At 38.4% G+C, this 23,574-nt stretch overlaps 1 protein-coding gene and 1 long non-coding RNA gene across 4 annotated transcripts in view; both read right to left on the bottom strand.

Moving 5' to 3' along the window:
• Positions 1-1,843: 1,843 nt before the first annotated feature.
• Positions 1,844-11,215, bottom strand: LOC128109772 (uncharacterized). Its single transcript, XR_008217923.1, has 2 exons — positions 5,552-11,215; positions 1,844-3,822 (listed from the first exon to the last, which is right to left on the bottom strand). It is a non-coding gene; the product is annotated as an uncharacterized LOC128109772 (long non-coding RNA).
• A 3,185-nt stretch (positions 11,216-14,400) lies between these two features.
• Positions 14,401-23,574, bottom strand: part of Odr4 (odr-4 GPCR localization factor homolog) — a 31,484-nt gene continuing 22,310 nt past the window's right edge. For all 3 annotated transcript variants that reach the window (XM_052737146.1, XM_052737145.1, XM_052737148.1), the window contains 2 exons: positions 16,548-16,658; positions 14,401-15,968 (listed from right to left, as the gene is read on the bottom strand). In XM_052737146.1, coding sequence (XP_052593106.1) covers positions 15,901-15,968; positions 16,548-16,658 — 179 coding nt within the window. In that variant the 3' untranslated portion in view covers positions 14,401-15,900. The remainder of the gene's footprint in view (positions 15,969-16,547; positions 16,659-23,574) is intronic.

Consider the following 23,574-nt stretch of genomic DNA (forward strand, 5'->3'; position numbering starts at 1 on the left):
CAGAGATCAAGGCAACTTATAGAAGGAAGAGTTTATTTGAGCTTGCAGTTCCAGAGGGATAAGAGTTCATGTGGCAGAGCATAGGAGTGGTGGCTGGGGCTAGAAGCTGAGTGTTTACATCTTGATCTGAAAGCCTAAAGTGGAGAGCTTAAACTAGGAATGGGGGAGGCTTTGAAACCCAATGTCTGTCCTCAGTGGCATTCTTCAAAGTTCCATCATGGCCACCCCTCCTAAACCTACCTAAACAGCACCACCAATTGGAGAGCAAGTGTTCAAATACCTGTACCTATGGAGAACATCCACACACAAATCACCACGTATCCTAAGTTGAAAATGCACCGAGTACATCTAAAGCAATAAAAACCACAGCTTAGGAACATAATACAGTGTAGAATGTTTTTGTTTAGCCCTGAGATTAAGTGGCTGAATGTAAGTACAGCTGACATTTCCAGAGAGTTTGATGCTGCACAGTGCTAGCCAAGGCTGAAAACAAAATCAAAACTAAAAAATCAAAGCATGGTTTCTAGTGAATTTGTGTCATTTCTGCACTATTATAAGCCAAAATATAAAATAAAGCAAATGTCAAACCATCAGTAAGCATGAGGACTACATAACTTCACGTGCATCATGGTATTTAAAGACTTGCAAGAACATACAGGGTAGAATGTTGTTTATAATATATCCTGATCAGGAATGAAGACATGGAAGAGTGAGATGTTAGCTATCTTTCTCACATTTATATAGCTAACAAGATATAAAGCTTAATATTAGCCTTGGGTCTATCAATCTTAGAACCTATACTTTTCCCGTTAAGCAATACTATTTACCTGAAAGTTACCAGTGCCTTACGAACCAAATTCAGGTTTCTATAAGATCTGTATAAAAATAGTTCAGGTCTGTGTGTCAGTTCTGCAGATAAATGGGAGGAAGAGGAGGAGTGAGTGAATAGGAGACAACAAAACTACGTGGAATTAGGGAAAGCTTTGCTCCAGAACTCCAATCAACTAATGGAGCGGGTACAGTTCTGAAAGAGAAAACAGTGAAGAAAATGGTAACCTAGGCTTTCCATTGTGTATTTTCATTATTCTAGCAACAGTATCAAGGAAACACCATCATATGAATACTTGAGACTCATGCTGTACAAACTGTAGAAGCCTGTTTACCTTTCAGGCTTTGTTTGGGTTTTTATTTGTTTGTTTGTTCTGTCATACTAGGTAGACAAATTGCTAAATGGTCTTATTAATAAAAAACTCAGAGCCAGATATTGTGGTTAAAATCGAGAGATCAGAAAAGCAGAAAGAAGCCAGCCACGCTTTCACCACTTGGAGATTCTCAGCCAAAGAGACCTACTTCCTGTATACCCACGCCTATATGCCTTTCTGTTCTGCCATCTCATTTCCTCTCTCCACCCAGCTACATCACTTCCTCTTCCTGCCCAGCTCCGTCACTTTCTGTCTGTCTGTACAGACCTCCAGACCTTTATGGTTAGTGCTGGGATTAAAGGTATGTACCACCACGCCTGGCTCTGTTCCCAGTGTGGCCTTGAACTCACAGAGATCCGGATGGATCTCTGTCTTTAGTGATAGGGTTAAAGGTGTGTGCCACCATTGCCTGACCTCTATGTTTACTATGCTTTTTCCTCTGATCCTCAGATAAACTTTACTGGGGTACGCAGATAAAATATCACCACAATACTATGTAAGAAAATGCTCCAAAAGTGAGTTTTTCATAAAATCAGGTATGTTTACTCAGGCTATATTATTTCTCATGGTACCTATTCTTCAGTTTCAATTCTTGACTACATAGAAACTTAATTTTAAGTAAGTTATTTCAAAAATAATAATTAATTGAAAGGTTATTTATTCACCATTGACAACACATAATTAGTTCTCCTACGGGGTTCCTGGGGTAACAAATAGGATTCATTTTTAGTAGCTAATGGTAATTACAAGTGAAATTAAACAGGCTGAGTAACTTGAATTACAGACTTACATAGCCAACTGTGTGAGTCCCCATAGAAGTTATAAAGAACAAAGCTAAGGTTCTACATTATATTTCACTTTTATTAAATAACAATTATAGATTTTGGAGAGACGATTCACCCATTAAGAGCACTTGTTGCTATTGCAAAGGCCTTGGGTTTTGGTTTCAAGCACCCACTTGGGGACTCACAGCCTTCTTTAGTCCCAGTGCCATTAATGGCATCTTCTTCTGGTCTCTGCAGGCACACACAGAGAGGGCACACACATGCATGTTGTCAAACAAATAGATAAAATAAAAAATTTTAAATATTTTTTTAAAATTATAATTGTGGATGTTGAGCTGCAGAGACAGTTCAGCCATTAAAGGCTCAACTTTTCTATAGCACATGATTTAAGTCCTTGGATACACATCGTCAAACACTCTCTCTCCAGCTTCCCTTAACAGGGTCGGGAGAGGCATCACTCAGTAGTTAAGTGAGTATACTGCTCTTGCATAGGACCTGAATTCTGTTCCCAGAACCCATATCACGTGTCCTGCTGCTTCCCAGCACCTATATCTTCAGCTTCAAGGGATCCACATCCACTGGCACGTTGTCTCCTTGGGCACCTGCACTCACATGCAGACATACACATTGCAGATATCCATTTTATCAATAACATTTTTCTTTTTTCTTTCTTTCTTTCAAGTATTTCAAGAGAAAGGAGCTTTGTAAAGTTTTGATTTGTTGTTGTTGTTGTTCTTGGGGATGGTGAGGCTAGTACAAAATCAGGGGAGCTTTCAAACTCCATTTGGCTCTTTTTGAAAGAAGAGCCATGCACTGTCATCTATTTGAAACCAGAGTTATTTTTACTATTATTATAACTTCCGAAGTGAAAGTTTTACGTGGAAATAATTCTAAACGTAGCAGTGACAAAACCATAACTGTTTTAAATTTACTACTTTAAAGGTCCGTAATGTTTCATTAGATTTTATAAAAAATTCCAGGTGCTTTTATTCAAAAGAAATTAATTTATCATTAGTGATACAGAAAAATAGAACATAACATAATGCAAAATGTATATAAGGCAAATAACAATTTTAAAAGCAATTATCACTACACTAAGATAAAAAACCTTAAAGAGGAAAAGTATTATTAAACATAGAAAAGATGTTGATAATGATTGTTGTTAGAAATAATGACAAAGTGGTACATGAAAGCTAGGACTACAATTTCATACATGCATGTTCTTAATGAGATGTCATAGAATTTACACAGTAACAATTAACTGAACTTTAATTCTTGACTGCTGATTCGCTGCGACCAGTTGGCCCTCCATTCTGCCACCAGGCCTTCCCTCAAACCACACGCTGTATCAAGTTCTTCCTTCCTTAAGTTGCTTGTCCCTAGGTATTTTATGTTAGTAATGGGAAAAGTAACTAACACATAAATTTAGTGCTGCTAAGTAGAGCTGCCGCTGAGATAAACCCAACTCCATGGCACTTGGGCCTTTGCAACTAGTTAGCAAGAGCAACGTGAAAGGGTTTGGAACTTTGGGTTAGAAAAGCCCTTGAACGCTGTAAGCAGACATTCCATTTTGCTTGCTGTGGTAAATACCATGATGAAAAGCAACTTGGAAGAAAGGCGTTTATTTGGCTTACACTTCCAGATCACAGTCCATCACTGAGGGACGGCAGGAGCTCAAGCAGGAACTAAAGCAGAAACCGAAGCAGAAACCGAAGGGTAGCTCACTAGCTGGCTCCCTCTGGCTCTCACTCATCCAGCTTTCTTATGCAACTCATACCCACTTGCCTGGGCTTGGTGCCACAGTGGACGGGTGCTGTGGGATGTCTTTCTGCACACTGTGAATATATGTTGTTCCCATTGGTTAATAAATAAGCCAATTTGGCCTATGGCAAGGTATCTTAGAGGCAGAGGGGAAATCCAAGGGGAGAGACAGAAAAGAGAAAGGCAGAGTCTAGAGAGACACGGGACACCCACCAGAGAAGCAACATGTAATGGGACGCAGGTAAAGCCATGGAACACGTGGTGATACATAGATTAATAGCTATGGGTTGAGTTAAGTTATGAGTTAGCTAGCAAGAAGCCTGCCATAGGCCATAGAGTTTGTAAATAATATTAACTCTCTGAGTGATTATTTTATAAGTGCCGTGGACCACAGGGCCAGGTGAAACCCAAGAAAACTCGGGCTACAGGCTGGGTCCTCCCATGTCAATCAACAATCAAGACAATTCAGGCCAATCTGATGGAGGCAATTTTTCAGTTAATGCTTCCTTTTCCCAGGTGACTCTAGGCTGTATCAACTAGACAATAGAAACGACATGCACAAAGCTTAGTGAGCTATTCTGGTAGACATTTTGGAACACCAGAGATTGAAATAAATGTGGACTGTGGATGCCTGGCTCCTGAGGTTTCAGAGAGGAACAAGACTCAGGAAGCAGATTAGAGGTCATCTAGGTTACATTCTGGCAAAGAATCTAGCTGCATTCTGCCTGTGTCCTGAGAACTGAAATGAGGCTGAACTTAATAGCGTTGAGTAGAAAAGATCAACAAGTGTTGCAGAATGGGAAAAAAAAAAAACAGTGCAGTTTGTCTAAGAAAAGGACAGAGGCAAAATTAAAGTTACAGCTGAAAAGAAGCTGCCATTTTAAAAGAGAAACCTCCTGTTCTGCAGAGGCATAGGAAAGGTGCTGGAGGGCAGGACCCCACTCATCCAAGGCTCCAACTTGTGAAAATGCAAACTCATTTGAAAGAAGAAAGCCTAGACTCAGAACACCACAGTGGTTCCTTCCTCCTAGAAAAAGACTGCCTAGGGAAGTGTTTTCCCTAGGGTCAGCACACAAGAGTGGCTACAACTGTAGTCCAAGTGGGTCATGGTCTATTTTCAGCTGGCAGCAGAACTTGGTAGTATTGTCTACATGGCACCGGTTTTGTAAGCGTGAACAATGCTGCCTGTACTCTGGCTCTATGGTTCCAGAAAGCCTATGAGGTCAAGCAACATGTGACAGGGTTAGAGATACTGCAAGAGACCCTGAGAGTGAAGGTAAAATGTGAGAGTGAAGGGCCCAGGTTGTCTGAGAGGTCAGACCAATGGACATCCACCAAAGAATGCTGCATACATGGAACAGAGAGGTCAAGAAAGACTCACACTGGAGGTGGGAAAGCAGGGGCTACCTAAGCCCTTTGGAGCTGACATTATTTTTATCAGTAGTCCAAGACGCCAGACATGGAGCTATAATATTAGCTATTTCCTCTGGATGTCTGTCTTGCTTTGGTTCAATCTTTTTGCTCTACTCCCATTCTTCAGTTTGGAAGAGAAACACTTACTTTGGCCACTTTATGTTGGAAATATGTAGTTTTTCCTTTAATTTTCAAGGGGCTCACAGTTAAGAGATTGATTTGGTCCTCAGAAGAGACTTTAGGCATCTAAAGAGTGTTGGGAATGTTATTCATCAAAGGGACCTGGAAAGTTGAGATGGATGCATTTCACACCATGAAACAGACATGCACTAATGGGAGCTATGGGTGGAATGCTATGGTTTGAATGTGAAATGTCTCCCGCATACTCACATTTGAACACTGGGTCCCAGCCTGATGGTACTATTGGAGAAAGTTGTAGAAGCCTTAGGAGGTGGATTCATGTTGGAGGTATTTGTAGCTGGGCTTTATGACTTTATAGCTTGACCTATGTCCTGTTCATTCTGCTTTGTGACTGAAGATACAGTGATCCAGCTGGCCTCCCACTTCTGCTATGTCTTTCCTGCCAGACTGTGTCTCCTCGAACTGTAAGCCAGAATAACTCCTTACTCCCTTAGATTACATTTTGTCAGTTAATTTGTCACAGCAAGGAAGAAAGCAGGATAGTATAGAAACATGAATATAATAAACATGTAAAATACTCCTTGTTTCTTATAAAAATAACTGAATATAAGAAAAAATGATAATTCATCACAGATTATAGTACATTGTTTTCAATATTTACTAGATAAAATCGCAAAAGCTATACTCAGAATGCAACCTACTCGTGCATGTCATGTGTCCCATGCAAATGATAACTACATAATTAGAAAGCTTCATTTAAGCTTGTTGTCTATATACAACAAACAGTTCATGAAGTAATTAGTGCAAGGAAAATTCTCAAAGGTAAATTAAGAAACTGTTGAATAAAATATTAGAATTGTAATACAATAAGTAAAAATTAACAATTTCATTTTTATTAATATCAAATCTACAAACTCCCTTAAATATTGCTTTTATATAGAAATAACAAACTCTTAAAAACTAAAATATAATAAGACTCTTAGTAACAAAACATCAAAGATGAAAAACTGTAATTTAGAAACATAAATTACAAGGCATGGGAAAATGGATCAGTGGTAGAGCCCATCATCACAACAAACAAACAATTATAAAACCAAAGGACAATAAATTATCTGAATATCTAACCCAGAAGTTAAGAAAATATAGTAAACCAGAAGGCAGAATAATGAGAAAGCAAATAAGACTGGAAATCAATGGGATATAAATTCTGTTTATACAGCTCCTATTTGCAATAGATGGTTGCCAACACAGAGACCCACAACTAGCCAAGAGGAAGAGAATAAGATACTTACTGCAGAATGCTCAGCCCTAAATGGAAAGTATACACTGCATCACCTCCACCAAAGACTCAGGGATGATTGCAGAAGAGGGAACAGAAAGAGTGTAAGATAAGACAGTGTCTTTGGGACACAGCAGGACCGCTGCATATACGAACTCAGTGGTTGTAACAGCATCTGCAAAACCTATGCAAGCCCAAGACAAAGAAAATCGCAGCATGAAGGTGGGAGCTGGACACACAATCCCATCCCTAGCTGTGGAGCTACTGGCAATTGTTAGCTGCTAGGAGAAGGAGAGGCAGTTTTCTTTAAGAGTATAACCTCTGGCAAGTTATCATGTGTGAGTGAGTGGAAGACCATACATCCAAGAATATTTGGGTAGCTCAAATTGGCCTGGATAGGTTTTTATAAAAAAAAAAAAGTTTGGTGAATAGAGAAGGGGTATGAATCTGGTAAGAGTTGGGGCAGTGGAGGGTGAGTACGAAACACATTGTGTAAACTCTCAAAGAACTAATAAATTATTTTAAAGAAGAATCCAAAATATGAAAAGCTGGTTCTTTAAAAAGACCAATAGGATATAAGAACAGCATGTGGAAGCAGCATAAGCAGACAATAGGAATCTTTGAAAAAACATATCTACAGAGCTCAGAAATAAAGCATAAGCATGGGATAGAGAAACGGCTCGGCAGTTAAAAGCACTGGCTGTTCTTCCAGAAGACCTGGGTATGCTTCACAGCTGCTATATGGCAGTTCATGAATTTCTGTAACTCCAGTCCCAGGGCCCTCTTCTGGCCTCCACTGGTACTGCACTCATGAGATGCACAGAAACACATGCAGGCAAAACACCCATACACATAGAAAAAATAATTAAAATTTTTAAAAACAATTATGAACAACAAGTTCCTGAAAAAAATAACTGATAAGAATTTATTAAATAAGAAAACTGAAAGTCTGACGGTCCTGTAAGTAGCAAAGAAATAAGAACAATGGTTACAAAATCTTGGCAAATATCCATAGGGCCTAATTGTATTTACAAGTTGATTCTATCAAATTGATGACAGATCATTTTATAGAAGTTCTTTTGGATAACAGAAACGGGAAAATTATTTTTTAAATTTTTATATATATATTTTCTTCTTCCTCTTCTTCCTCCTCTGCCTCCTCCTCCCCTTTTTTTCTTGATATTTTTAAGATTGAGGCTAACCCAGGATAGCCTAAGGTTTAAGTAGTTCAGACTGGTCAGGAATTCACTATGTAGTCCAAGCTAGTGTATATATAACTCCTAATCTTCCTGCTTCCTCCTCCTGAATGCTGAGATGACAAGCATTTGTCACAATTGTGAAAATTAATAAAATCTCAATACCAGATAGATAGTGAGAGAATGGAAAATTAAAGGGCATTATTCTCATCCTTTAATACTTACTAGTGTAGGTATAAAACTAAATAAAATATCGAGTCTAACAGTATATGTAAAAGCTAAAATATGAACAAGTTGGGTTTATCCCTGGAATGTGTTTAACTCTACGAAGATCAGAGCTATAGCTTATGTTCCTACTGTAGCCTGCTGACACCTTTCCTGTCTCTGAACTGTACCAAAGCTTGTTGCACTGCAGAGGCTGTTCCCTTCAGCCAAGTGAACCAGATCTTTTTACCATTAAGCCCAGAATGCAACCTACTCAAAAAACAAAACAAAAACCCTGAAGCTAAATCTACCATGATCCAAGCATTTACTCATTAGTCAATATCTAAAATTAGCATTCACTAACTTCTTCTCACTGCCCATGCATTCTTCATCATAATTCTCTCCTACACCATCATCCTGGCAATCTGTGCTCTTGCTCTTTAAAATCATCACACTTCCCTTTATTTCTAACTTTCTCTCAAAACATTTCTTTCCCATATTTGGTATAATGGAAATCTCATTCTCCAGGGTATCCTTTTCCTTTATCATGTTGAGTTGCTGTCTATTATTTAATGATCATTATTTGGTACTTCCCCTTACTTCACACTAGTAATCACTGATTTCTATAAATACCTTCATCTTTTAGGCATGTGTTACTAGTGTGTGGCACTTTTGTTCTATCCCTGTAACTCGACAGTTGGCTCACTAATCTTTTCTCTCATTTATCAAAAACTGGATATTTGTTTTAGAGTCTTCCTTTATACTTCAAGTCCTTTCTCTATGTTGGGTGTCATCATTCCAACAGACAACCCATCACCTGCAAACGCCATGCTGTTCCTTGACCTCTTCATCTCATGTGAATGGCCTGTTTCACCTTGGCCATTGACTTCCTTTGATGTCACATGTATGTTGTTTCTTCCCCCCCAAACATTATTGTAATGTTATTTACATGTGGGGTACCAAAGATGCAGTTCTTGTATTGCTTCTAGACCTACACTGTTGTGTGATATTTTGTTTGTGTTCTGACAAATAAAGCTTGCCTGGAGATCAGAGGTGGAGCTAGCTACTAGTTAACTACAGGCCATGGTGGCTCATACCTTTAATCCCAGCACTTGGGAGGAGAAAGCAGGAAGATCGGGAGTTCAAAGCCTCCCTGGGCTACATGAGATTGAACCAGTCTAAGAGAAACAGAGCCCAGCAGTGGTGATGCATGCCTTTGATCCCAGCACTTGGGAGGTGGAGACAGGAATACAAGGCAGGTGGAGACAGGTTCTTGCTCATTCAGTCTGAGAATTCATAGAGACAGGGCCTGTTCAGTCTGAGGATTTGTAGAGACAGGAGCCCCTCACCATTTGGTCTGAAATTTTGTAAAGGTAAGACGTCTCTAGGTGGCTGGCTGCTCTGCTTCTCTGATCTTTCAGCTTTCACCCTAATATCTGACTCCAGGTTTTTATTGTTAAGACTAATTAGGATCACGCTTCACTCCACGTTTCTCTTCATAGTACATTTACAATTTATTGATGAGTGCACACTTTGTTATCTTTCTTCTCTTCACTTCTTTTCTTGTTCATCTTCACTTGAATTAGGATCATCATTGCCCTAAATTTCCAAGCACTTGTTTGTTTTTAATTGATTTATTAAACAAGACTTCCAAATACTGCTATGTATTATTGTCATTGTTTTAGCTACAGTGGATTTATAGTGTAACAACCAACATTTTAAACAATACTATTCCCAATTTCTATATTTGAATCTGAAAAGACAGATTCCTGGGGGAAAGCACACAATTTCATTCATTTATAGTCAGTAACCTCAACAGTAAATGTGCCAGTTAGCAACCCCACTGTTTATTTAGTCAGCTTGATGACCCTTTCTTTGAAACAAGTTTTACAAATGTCCTTTTTCTCACATTTTTTTTTTTTCATTCTCAAATGACTTTACAAACCTCATAGAAATCTAAAGGGATCAGATATCACTTATCATCACCAAGCCTAACAGTCATAGACATCAGCATCAACTTTCTCCTGACTCTGGATGAACTACTGTGTTAGAACCAGCATTTCGTCTCCAAAAGCCAGTGTTTATTTACTCCTTTAAAGCTGACCTTCCTCACTTTCTGAGGACGCTTAGATCCATGTTTTCTCAGTTGTTTTTTTTTTATAGAGTTGTCCTTTCTTGATTCTACATTCCCAATCATTCCCTTTCATCAGTGTCTTTCTTCTTGATATATAATATGTACAATTACATAAGCATTAACCACTAGGTTTAGAAAGTCACTTTCTTGAGCCTCAGTTTCTAAATTGCCAAAAGAAGAAAAGAAAAAAAGAAAAAGTATGATTGAAAAGAAAACACTTTGTACATTGAAAAGCACTGTTTAATGAGTGCTGATGCTGTTAGTTTGCCCCAAATCCAAAGACTGAACTGACTTATCAAGAGTCTATTGATGTCAGATCTGGTAGTACAACTCAATTTTCTAGTTATTAGCTATATATACTTATTTCTTATTAGCTATTTAATGGTAGCATACATTTTCAATAGTATTAACTCTAAAGTACAGAAAAAATGTTATTTAAAAAAATCTATGTTATTTTTACTTAGACAAAGATACAGTAAACTAACATCTCAGTTAATTGATATTCTATGTTCTATTCATAGGATTAGGCACCTCATATACCTACAACCAGAGTGGACTTGACTAAAATACTGAACTACTTTCTGTACTGACTGAACTACTTTCATTTTTATCATTAAGTTCTGTTGTGGAATAATTTATTTATTTGTTTATTTATTTATTTATTGGTTTTTCGAGACAGGGTTTCTCTGTGTAGCTTTGGAGCCTGTCCTGGAACTCACTCGATAGCCCAGGCTGGCCTCGAACTCACAGAGATCCTCCTGCCTCTGCCTCCTGAGTACTGAGATTAAAGGCGTGCGCCACCACCGCCCGGCGGAATAATCTTTTTGTATGCTGTAAATTTTTGTCACTTGGACTGGTTTAATAGGAAGTTGAATGGATGACAGCTAGGCAGGAATTTGGGGCAGAGAGGATGCTGGGAAGAAAAATGATGGAGTCATGAGGAGTCACCAACCAGACACCGAGGAAGCAGGAAAGTAACATGGGCAGAGTAAAGGTAATAAAGCCACCAGGCAGAAAGTAAATTAATAGAAATGGGTTGATTTAAGTTATAAGAGCTAGATAGAAACAAGCCTAAGCTATTGGCTGAGCTTTTTTCTTTCTTTCTTTCTTTTTTTTTTTTTTTTTTGTTTTTTTTGAGACAAAGTTTCTCTGTGTAGCTTTGGAGGCTTTCCTGGAACTCACTCTGTAGCTCAGGTTGGCCTCAAACTCACAGAGACCTGCCTGCCTCTGCCTCCTGAGTGCTGGGATTAAAGGCGTGCACCACCACCACCCGGTAGAATAATCTTTTTGTATGCTGTAAAAGTCGAGGCAGAAACTCAAAGCAGGAACCTGGAGACAGGAATTGATGCTGAGGCCATGGAGGAGGGCTGCTCACTGGCTTGCTCAGTATGCTTTTTTTTTTTTTTTTTTTTTTTTTTTTTGGTTTTTCGAGACAGGGTTTCTCTGTGTAGCTTTGCGCCTTTCCTGGGACTCACTTGGTAGCCCAGGCTGGCCTCGAACTCACAGAGATCCGCCTGGCTCTGCCTCCCGAGTGCTGGGATTAAAGGCGTGCACCACCACCGCCCGGCTTCAGTATGCTTTCTTATACAGCCCAGGACCACCTGCCCAGGGATGGCACCACACAGTTGTCTAGAAAATGGCCCGCAGGCTTGCCTACAGGTCAATCATATGGAGGCTTTTTTTTACCAAAGGTTGATGGTCGACTTCTCAGATGACCTTAGCATGTCTCAAGTTGACAAGGAAACTATCCAGCACATTACTCAAATGTTTACTCTTCCTAAATATGAACAATTCTTCAGTTACAGTCATCAAGTTAAGGTCCTATCAATAAGCCTTTGCCCCACTTACAACACAAATATTTTATAAAAATCAACGAGACAATGAATGCAAAAGTGCTTTCAAAATGGTGAAAGCAAAGACAAACCAGTCACTTCTCTTTGGTTTGTACTTAATGACAAGTATTAACATTAATATGTCTTTAACAATTTCCTGGGCATTTGTTGTTCAGTAGCTAATCTAGAGTTAGACAAACCCCTAAAGTAAGAATCAAGCAAGCTTATGAGCTTGTCATAGAGCTTGGGTTAATCCCCACTGTGTTGGTAAGAAAGTGATTAACTACTAATAGCTAGAAAAACTTAGGACTTATGCAAACAGAAGAGACCTTTTATGGGTCTACAGAAGTAGCATAGCAGAGGAAAGCAAGCACTAGATTAAAAGGCAAACTGTGCTAACTGTATAGGTCATATTCCCCTTCTGAATAAAGAATTTCTTCCCTTTGTCTTGTAACTTAGGTTTATCCTGAAAGTTAAGATGGCCAACACATGTAGTAGAAATCATATTCAGGAATTTCCAAGCCAGGGTTCTAGGACTCAATCTCTAATTCTCTCTTGTTGGAATGTTCATGCTTGTGTCACTTCTTTGACCCTAAGCATCATAAAATACGAAGAAACTCAGCCAGTATGATGGAAGAACTCGCCAGATGCAAACCCTACACAGAACTGAGATGTGATCCCTAGATTCCCAGTTGAGAGCTACCATCAATTGTCAACCGTGTGAAAGAACTATCTTGTATGTTTCAAATCCAATCTGCCCCTAGATAACAGATGTTCTAGCAACCACCAGGTAGAGAACTAAAGTGACTTCTGTCTACTCAGAGAACTGTGAGAAAAATGACTATGAAGTAAGTGGAGATGGTCTGTTAGCAATAGAAAACAAAAGTAATCTATCACTGCCATGACGAAAATAAAAGGAGCATCTGGACACCTGTTACTTATGAAGATGAAGCAAAGCATGGCAATGCTGTTTTCAATGTATTTGGTACACCTTGTTTCCCTGTTCTGCCATCACCAACTTTTGTACCTCAACAAGAAATTCACCACAAAAAAACATGTAATATATTTTAAATTTGCTTAACTTTACAAACAGTATTACACTATAGTACACTTGGCATTTGCCTAAACATTTCTAAGTATAATTAATTTTATTTGAGATAGGGTCTCACTATGCAGCCCAAACTGTCATTGAACTTGAAGTCTTCCTTCTTGCCTCAACCTCCAGTGCTGAAATTACAGGTATGAGCCATGAAACCAGGTTTTTAAATTCTACCTTTGTGTTTGCATGTAGGCCATTCTCCCTGCTAAATAAAAATTACATCCTGTATAATTTACTTATTTTTTAATAAATAAGTATTTGGATTATAGTCATAAACATTGTTACATACTCTTACAGTTGTATCTATGCAAGAATTTACCTAAGGTATGTATGTATACAATTACTTAACTCTACAAGACCAAACAGCTTTCTGAACACCTACAATGTGAAATGTCTTTTATCATACCATTTTTATTAGCACCTCCATGTCTTAATTTTTCAACCTAGTGAATGTAAAATGGTATTGATTATAGCCATAATTAGTTTCTTATGCAGATAAATCTCTTCATCTGTCTAGTCACATGTTCTTAAAATGCCTTGGGTTCTTTTTGTTTCTTTTTCTCATCTTTCTAAAGGATCATTAACAAAAAGTTAATAAGTATCCTCATGCTCTTGATTTTTAATGCATACATCTTTTTAATACAGTGCTAAATTAACTTGAATAGTGAATCTGACTTTCACATGTGTTAAGAAGTGTTATTAGCCTGTAGTTTTCTTTTCTCTGGCTATCCCTGGCTTTAACAACTAATATGAACCTCTCATATAATAACCGAGAAAGTCTTCCCTCATCACATATGCTTTGAATGTTTGGTTAATATTTTGAATATTAGTATTGACTTTAAAAGAGGGGTTAAAAAACTGAGGCTGGTATTGACAGAAAAAAAATTCTTAATTTGTTGACTATTCAACACTAGTGAACAGGTCCATTTAGCATCTGCATTTAACTAAAATTTTACCTTCCAGAATTTAGTCTATTTGATCTAAATGCTTTGCCCATTTAGTTTATTCTTCTGAGTCAGGGTCTCACTTGTCTGTTTTGTAGTGAGGATGCAGGCCAGGGTCTTGTGAAACATGTAGCTCTATGATTACTGATCCTATGTGTCCCCCTCTAGTCTCTTCCTTTATTTGTATTATGTCACTGCCTTCCTAATCTCCCTCTCACAGACTGTTTCACCCCTGATCGCTTTTTTGAAACGGTACCATCGAAAGTAGACCACACACTGAAATAATGTCATTTAAACATTCTTGGCCTGGTTCCTAGCACCAGACCCTCAGAGCACTTGGTTCTCACTGCCCTCCTACCTTTGAAGCCAGATTTTCCCAGTTATAGCCTTATTTGAAAATTCCACAGTAATGTTGCATAACAATATTTATTCAGTTTTACATCTGTTCACAATTTCTGTAAACACTTCATTGTGATTACTTTATACAAACAACATTAAATTTACAATATTAATCACTTTGTTCATTAATACTTCATTTCCGATCTTGCTTTTGGAGTAATTTTCCTCATTAACCATCCTTTTTCAGTTTCTTTAATGAAGGTCTGTTGTTTCTGAGTTTTGCTTTGCACCAACTTTTACAATTCCACTCACAATTCTGAAGGCAGTTTTCCGGTGTCTTGGGTACACAGTTGCTACTGCAGGTCTGTTCTGTATGTGACTGACTTGCCTTAGCTGAGGAACTGTACATGCCTTTGGCTTTTTTAAAACCTTGTTTTGTATCCTGTGGTTCACTACTTGGATCAAATCATGGATTTTATTGTTTTAAATGCGTTTAAGCTATAATGTGTTTCTTGAATTTATAAATGTTTTGCTAACGTTGTGTGGAGAACCCTGTCATCTCAAGTGCTGCCTCTCTTCCACTCTCCCCTCCTGGTTCTCCAGGACCCTGTCACCCTCCCTTCGCACATCCCTCCTGCTGCTCTGCCCTCTCACTTCACTGATCTCTTCAGCTGCCATTAACCAGCCTACAGTTTGCCCTCCTCCTTTAAAGAATGCACTCCACATTCTAAGGAGCACGACCTGGCTCTTTCCACATCGATGGCTCTGTCCTTTATTCCCTACATTGCTGTTGTGAACTTGGAAAGAACTGGCTTCAATGTGTATTTTTTCCTATAGTTTATTTCTTCTACTGTCTCAGTGAATCTTGTACCTCATGACTTACAATCATGAAAAAATACTGTTTGATCACAGTCTATGGGAGTCTTGGGCCTAAGTTAAGAGTGAGTCTATAGTTTGTTTCTGCCAGGAGCTACACAAGGCTACAAGGTGAGCGCTACTGAACATTAACTGCCCTACCTAGAAGAGCATCTCCGATTTACATTTTTCTTTGTTTTTGGTTTGAGGCAAATAGCATACTACACCCAGGAAACCACAGTCCATTTGTAAGTTAAAATAGTATTCACGGCCTCCAACTTGAACAATGTCTACAAAAGACTGCAACTGGGTGCAGATTAGAAAAGTCCTCTAGGATAAACTTAGCTGTTTATCCTATCAACTATGGTTTCCACTGACTGCTCAAAGGTTCGAGATTTTGATCAATGTGTGAGGCCGTTCAATAGGACTAAACTCTAAAATAGCTCGCATTTTGACTCTTCTGAAAATATGTAACAGTGATTTGTTACATGCAACTCCATTTAGATGCATCGTTTACTTTTGGAAATCTGGGCCAGATAATAAAAGCAGGGCTAAACCAGGCAGCTGGTGATGTCATGGAAGTCAGAAACATCTAATAGACATTAGCGTAGCAGAGCTCGTTGCTAGCTTAAATGCAGGTGGGCCATTTCCATCTTTACTTTTCATGGCTGTTGAGCAATGGTTTCTGGGTGATCAGGAAGCTTTTGGGCCTCACCCTAATCACTGAAGTAGTGAAAGGAGATGCCCGCCGCAAGGACCGCAAGTGTGAGTGCAGCAATCGCACCTGAAAGTGAAACAAACACAAAACAATGGAAGTGGAATGTGCAAAAGAATAGCTCGGCTGACCCTCAGGCTCTGAAGTGTGGGTAACAGATGGGCTGCAAGACAGTGCACACGACAGACATATGCATACATGCACCTACTACAAATATGAAAAGATATGCATGAACTAAAATCCAGAGAACTCTTAAATATGGTAGTAAGTCGAAAACTTAGGTCATAAAGATTGGACAAAGTGTCTCTATTGCACATACTCACACTAAGAGAAAACAGAACAAGTATTTTAAAAAGCTTCTGTAAGTATATCCATATATGTATGGACATACACATCCATATAAGTACACAGAGACACACATACGCCCATTCGTCAGCTGTTTCATACTTCCATGACACTGAAGCACAGATCTGGAGGGTAGTGCTTCTCAATCATTATAATGCACGTTTACTTGTGAGGCTATGGCCACTTTCATCACACTCAGCAAACACTGTCTTAATCTAACACGTTGGTGAAATGAAATTAATTTTAAGATCAAAAGAAAACTGAGAATCACTTCATTGTTCAAAGTCATAAAAAAGCAAATACCTATGTTTTGCTGGATCTTCATTCCGAGTGTAGTTTTATTCGGCTGCTCTGGTTGTTCGTCCCCTGTGTCGGTCAGTGACACTTCGCTCTTCAGAGAGGAAGTCATACAAGCTGCAAGAAATCAGAACTAACTACAGGAATCGAGAACTGCCATTTTTAAATGACATAATAAAGAATATACACAATCAACAGCGTTGTCCTTCCCCTCACCGACTTTTTTTTTAAAGATCTGTTTATTTTTATTTCAAAACTTACTTTATTTTTATGTGTATGTGTGTTTGCCTGCATGGATGTCTCTACACCACATGTGTGCCTGGTGCCCGTGGAAGTCAGAAAAGGACATCAAATCCCTGTTAGCTGGACTTACAGAAAGCTGTGAGTGAACCCAGGGGTGCGGGGAACTGAATCTAGACCCTCTGCAAGAGCAGCAAGTGCTCTTAACCACACAGTCATCTTTCCTGACCCCTCTTCCTCTTGTACAGAACATGAATTTGTTCATTACTGAATGGAGGTGGACTAAATTTCATGGGGTGCATATCAAAGTGACAGTCTTCAGAACACTCGATGTTGTTTTATTGTTGACCTAAACTGAACTGAACGACTCCTGTATTCATTCGGTCTTCAAACTCGAATTGGATTCCAGAAAGAAAACACGAGAAAGAACCTAGGTGGACTACATTATGTAAAAGTTTTCTATTTGGCCTAATGCAGAAAGAGATTACTGACTTTTAATCTCTGAAATCTGACATATACCAGGAAAATATCTAGAAACTTTACCTTGAAAACCTCTGAAAGTTAAGGAAGGCAAGTACTGCATCACATTTTACAAATCCTAGTAGGTAAAGTGTGAAGCTGAGGATTCTAGGTAGTCGACTTGGGGTTTGTAATTTTTTTTTCATCTTGTTTTGTAAATGGTCGAAATAATTTTTAAAAACTTGTATTGGAGCCGGGCGGTGGTGGCGCACGCCTTTAATCCCAGCACTCGGGAGGCAGAGCCAGGCGGATCTCTGTGAGTTCGAGGCCAGCCTGGGCTACCAAGTGAGTTCCAGGAGAGGTGCAAAGCTACACAGAGAAACCTTGTCTCGAAAAACCAAAAAAAAAAAAAAAAAAAAAACTTGTATTGGTATTGGTGTGTGTATGTGTGTGTGTGTGTCTCAAAAGACCAAAGGATGGGGATATAGCTCAGTAGTATGAAGCTTGCCTACCATGCACAAGGCCCTGGATTCAACCACAGAAAATAATAAATAAACGTTGACTATTTAGTAACAAAGAATAACATATCCAATACCATAACAGAATTGACAAAGATGAGCCCCAGTATATTTTAAAGGTGTGTCTTCAATTTATTTTTATCTGATAATACACAAAGTACATCTGAATTATTAAGTTAATGTCTATGAGATGACTAACATATCCAAGAAATTTGAAAGCCATAGTTATCCTTCAACATTAGTGAGTCATTTTGACAAACAAATTGTTTTTTTTATCCCTTAAGTCGTTTAAAAGTATGTTACTTGAAGATACTTAACTTGGCAAAATATGTATTTTTTAAACATAGCAACTATTTGGCAACTACATTATAGACTACATAGTAATAGTCAAGCAAATAATAATTTCAAAAACTTAGAAATAATACCAGATATTTAGAAAGTTTAATACTCCTAAATAAATAACTCATTTCCACTTCTGAACTTGAACTATTTTCAGAGGTTTATTGTATATAGAAACCCTGATTTCAGATGCTTATGAAAATCCAAGTCTATTATAAAATACTATGTTTACACTTCAATATTAATATATTTTTATTAGTGTGCAGAAGTTCATTGAGAGGAAATTAATTATTTGATAAAGTATCCTACCATCCTCCATTTATATATATTACTTTTTAGAAAATATATCCTGTAGCCCAAAGGAATCTGGGGCTCAGAAAGGCCTTAGACAGGTTATACAGCTATTAGTGGCAGACCTAGACTCAAGTCAAATCACACTATGGCTTTCATTATGCATCTAAAAGATAAGCTAAAACTACACACCCAATGTCTTTGGGTAAATGAAATAAAAGAATGGACAAATGGATACAACCCCAAACAAAAAGTTTAGCTTAAAACCCTTAATATATGCATGAAATTTGTGGTTTTATTACCCTACCCCAAAATAATAAAGAACATATTCTCTATTAAAACTATACAGAATTACTAAATCCCCCCTTCCAATTCAACAAATTCTGAGTGAGGCAAAGCTAACTTAATTATAAATAATTTTTATTGTTGGCTATCTCAGACCAGTGTTCAGCTCCTCAAATGCCTGATCACTTTTACTTAATTCTTCCTTCAATATCAACTTAAAGTCAAGAAATGTCCCTGAGTCCCATACAGAGAGCACACATCTGTTGTGTATCTGGCAAGCTGTCCACTTTTCTATTCCAGACCTAATCACCTTGTTCACAGTAATCTACTTCTTTGTACATTCTACTGTGTTGTGAGATTCTTGAGAAGTATCAGTATATCTTTCTTTAGAATCTGAATGTTCAAATATATTATAGGCATTCAGTACATAATAATAAGTTATTAGCTTGATTATAATTCATATAAGTTTCAAAGGTAATTGAATGGTAATATTGTCAGTACATTACTTAATCCCAGAAACAGAAAAATATGCACTATCTAGAAAGTCATTGTTTCCTTTCAGTGCAGTTTCTGTACTAATATACTTTATATCTAAGTATCCACACCTAACTTTCAAACCACTCTTTTGTCCCCCTTGTTATTGTAATAAATACATTCAGGTAACCCATCAATGATGGTCAGTAAGTATTGCTTGTCAACTTGACAGTATCTAGAATGCTAGGAGACAAGCCTCCAAGGGCACACATGAGGAATGACCCAAAGGTTACCTAAGATGGAAAGACCTACTGCTAAAGTGGGTGGCACTTTCCCTTGACTTGTATCCTGGACTACATAAACAGTAGAGCTAGCTGAGCACCTGCATTCACTGCTTTCTGCTTCCTGACTGCAGACACATGTGACCAGCTCACTCAAGTTCCTGCCACTGTGACTCTATCCACGACAGACCACAGTCCTAAACTGTGAGCCACAATAAACCCTGTCTCCCCTGACTTCTTTGCCAGGGTATTTTATCACAGCCATTGAAAAGAAACTAAGACATCATCTTTACCTTAGACTGCCAAAATAAGAAAAATATAGGTAGGAAGAAAATTTTAAATACAGTGAGGTAGAAAACTAAATTCCCAGCTGGGCGTGATGGCATACACCTTTAATCTCAGCACTGAGGAGTCAGAGGCAGGGGGATCTCTGTGAATTCAAGGCCAGCCTAGTCTACAAAGTTAGTTCCAGGACAACCAAGGTTACACTGAGGAACCTTGTCCTGAAAAACCAACCAACCAAATAAACAAATAAAAAACCTAAAAGCTTAAATTTCCAAGTTAAAAGCTTATAGAAGTTAAAACCCACAAAAGCAGATATATGGATTAGTATTTACATGCTATCTAGAACAACTAAATATTTAAAGAGGGACTAAGTACAATTTGAGTATGAATATTTAAGATACTTTATATTCCCTGGATCATGAGAATATTAATACTTAACATGACATAAGCAATGCTAAAACAAAAGATAAAATATGACCCATGGGGCAAGCCCTTAATCTGGTAATAAATGAAGTGTATTGCTTTGAGGTCTAAAAGTCATTTATTTGCAAAAATGAGACTCAGTCAAAATTATGGGCTTTTAATAAAGTTGGTATTATCTACTGTATTACATAACAATCTGTAAACTAGGCATGTGCTTGCAAGAGAAGTGACAAATAAGGCAGTACGGGGAAGAACTGTGAACGTACGAAAGCTGGGTGTCTCTTCCCAACCCTACCCTTAAGGAGTGGGAGCTGAAACCAAGGTCTTACTTTAACATCTAAACTGGCAGGCTCAGCAGGAACACGAGACTCGGAGGCCTTGGGGTTTGCACACCCTCATCCTGCTACACATGGAGGGGACATGGTATGGAGAAGAACACCATCAACCTCAGAGTCTGTCTGAGCCCCGACGGGAGGGGTGGAAGATCACTGACTGTGCTGACCTGTTACACAATACACTGGCTAAAGAGAAAGTGGAAGACAGAACTTTAGGAAGCTAATCTACTGTCTTCTCCGGATGCTGGCTCTCTGAAGAAAAAAAAATACAGTTTAAAAACATAAAAAGAAAAACCTTGTAGATCATACACTTACAATGCATATTGCTGATGTTCAAAATTCTTGTTACTGTTGTATCTGAGAAGAGTTCACATTGTTTCCCAGGCTGGCCTGGAACTCCCTATGTAGTCCAGGCTGGCAATTCCCTGCCTCAGTCTCCCAAGTGCTAGCACTTAGGGACTAGCACTTAATCTGCCACCAAGCCTGGGGAAAAATACTTTTTTCTTATTGAATCACTAATCAAGTAACTGTAGACCCTGGAATCCTGATCTTTATTCTTGAGTCAGTCCTTAGGTGTTCTTAGGACCTCACTATATTCTCTGACATCTATCTTTTAAATCAGATTACAGGTTATTGTTTTGGTTTGGTTTCCCTTGTTTGGTTTGGACAACAGAAATCTTTTTTCCTCACAGTTCTGGGGGCTAGAAGCTCAATCTCAGGGCATGAGCACTTCTGGTTTCTTCTGAGTACACCCTCCGCAGTTTGCAGACAGCCGCTGCTCTCCTTTGTCCTCACAGGCCTTTCCTTGGTGTGTAATCATTCCTTGTGCCCTTTTATACATATATACATTTCGTCTCATCCTAAGGATGCTGGCAAGAGTTGATTAGGGCCCATGCTAATGATATCATTTAACAAAATCATCTTTTAAGTATCGCCAAATACAGTCAGTCTAAAGTACTTGAAATTAAAGCATCACTCTATTGGAGGGGATGGTCTAGTAAATACTATTTGGTAATGGCAATAAAAATGTAATTTGTATTATGATACTTTTATTTCTTTAAATCGCTAACCCGTTGAAAGATACAAGACATTTCCTAGCAAATACACAAATATTTTCAAGAGGTTTGTAGGTCTTCTAAGTCAATCCAGACCCTAAGAGCTTTGGTCTTTACAGGTTAGAAATTCCCAATCTAGAATTTCTAAGAAGGCAAATAGGAAGAAAGGGAAAAGAAGTGTTCTCTAGTAACTACAACAAAGAGAACAAAGTATGTGGGACTATTTAGCTCTAAAATATTTAGATCAGCTAGTTAGCCTCAAATTTAAAGCATGAAAGCAAGTCAGGATACAGTGCAAGTGTCTATGGATCCATACTCCTGAAGAATGCGTTACAGGAAGGCTGACTGCTACTCAGAATAAGGAAGAAAAGAATCTGTATACTCATCTTGGGATACAGATCTTTGTATTAAAGGAAAAAGGATGAATTACAGAAACTTGATCACCCCAACATTTCTAAGATTCATTTAGGACCTAGCAGATCTCAACCTGTGGGGTCACAGATCAGACACCCTGCATATCAGATAGTTATATTACAATTCATAACAGTAGCAAAATTACAGTTATGAAGTAGCAATGAAATAATTTTATGGCTGGGGGTCACCACAACATGAGGACTGGATTAAAGAGTCACAGCATTAGGAAGGTTGGGAACCACTGATTTAGCTTCCTGTTAATAGAATGGTTCAAGAATTATCATTAGGTACTAGAGACGAGGAAGTAAACACAACAAAAACTTCCTTCTCACGCATGATAGTTCATCTGTCAACTTGACACAATTTAGACTCACAAGGAAGAGTTTCAACCCGGGACTACTGGATCAAGCTGGCCTGTAGACATGTCTGTGATTGTCTAGATTGCCTGAACTGATGTGGGAAGACCGGGGTGAAAGTGTGTGGTGCCGTCTGTCCCCTGGTTTGGAGCCCTGAGCTACAAAGAGAAGCCGAGGTAGTTGAGCCTAAGCATGGACGGGCGCACACATCTCTCGGCTCTTGACTGTGGAGCTGACAGGACCAGCTCTTGTCACTGTGACTTTCTTACAATGGTGAACTATAAACTGGAATGTGAGCTAAAATAAACCCCTTTTCCTCGTTTTTGTTTTTGTCAGGGTATTTAACCACAGAAACAACGATGAAACAAGAACATCATCATTGTACACTTAGTTGTCAAAAAGAACAGAGTCGCTAACCTGAGTAAAGGTATTTTGATGAACAGCAAACATTCTACATTCTCACTTCTTGGGGAAGACAAATGTCTCTCTCTACTTTACACAGACTAGGTAGCCCCAAATTCCTAGGCTCAAGAGAGCCTATCATTTCACATTTTAGCCTCTTGGGTACAGATCCTCTGGCTCCAATATACTTTGTTTTTAAAATATTTTTACTTTTTCAAGATCTATTTATTTTTATGAATATGAGTGTCTGGCCTGCATGTATGTATGTGCACCTCATGTGAGGTCAGAAAAGGGCATCAGAACCCCTGGGACAAGAGTTATGATGGTTATGAGCCATCATATGGATACTGGAAACTGATCCCAGATCCTCTGCGAGAGCAACAGTTGCTTTTAACCACCAAGCCATCGCACTAGCCCCTCCATGATACTTTCAAAAACAATTTTTATCTCCTTGGGAATATGCTAGTTAAAAAATACCATTTTCAAGGGATTAACACACAGTTCCTTTAACATCAAACACTGAGCAATTCAGGATTTTTTTTTCACCTTCAAAATAAAGATACTGTTTTTCATCATTATCAACACAGAACTGGAGTTGTTGGGGGAAAACTAGACATAGGGGTCTTCAACTAACTTCATCCTTCACTGACAAATTTGAAATTCCCCACTTAAATGCCACATGGCTTTACCAAAATGATGGGGAATGGGGATTAATGAAACCGAATTGAGTAAGAAATTAGAAAAGGAACGTTTACAATTGCTACATTCAAATTTAATAGACATTCATATTCAAAAGTAACCCAAAGACTTTCTACCAAGCCACAAACTTCTAAATTAAGCTGTTCTTTACTCAGTATCTAATATTTACAAATAATT

This window comes from Peromyscus californicus, unplaced genomic scaffold, assembly GCF_007827085.1.
Source record: "Peromyscus californicus insignis strain IS unplaced genomic scaffold, ASM782708v3 Scaffold_14__1_contigs__length_90479793_seg_2, whole genome shotgun sequence".
Classification (NCBI taxonomy): domain Eukaryota; kingdom Metazoa; phylum Chordata; class Mammalia; order Rodentia; family Cricetidae; genus Peromyscus; species Peromyscus californicus.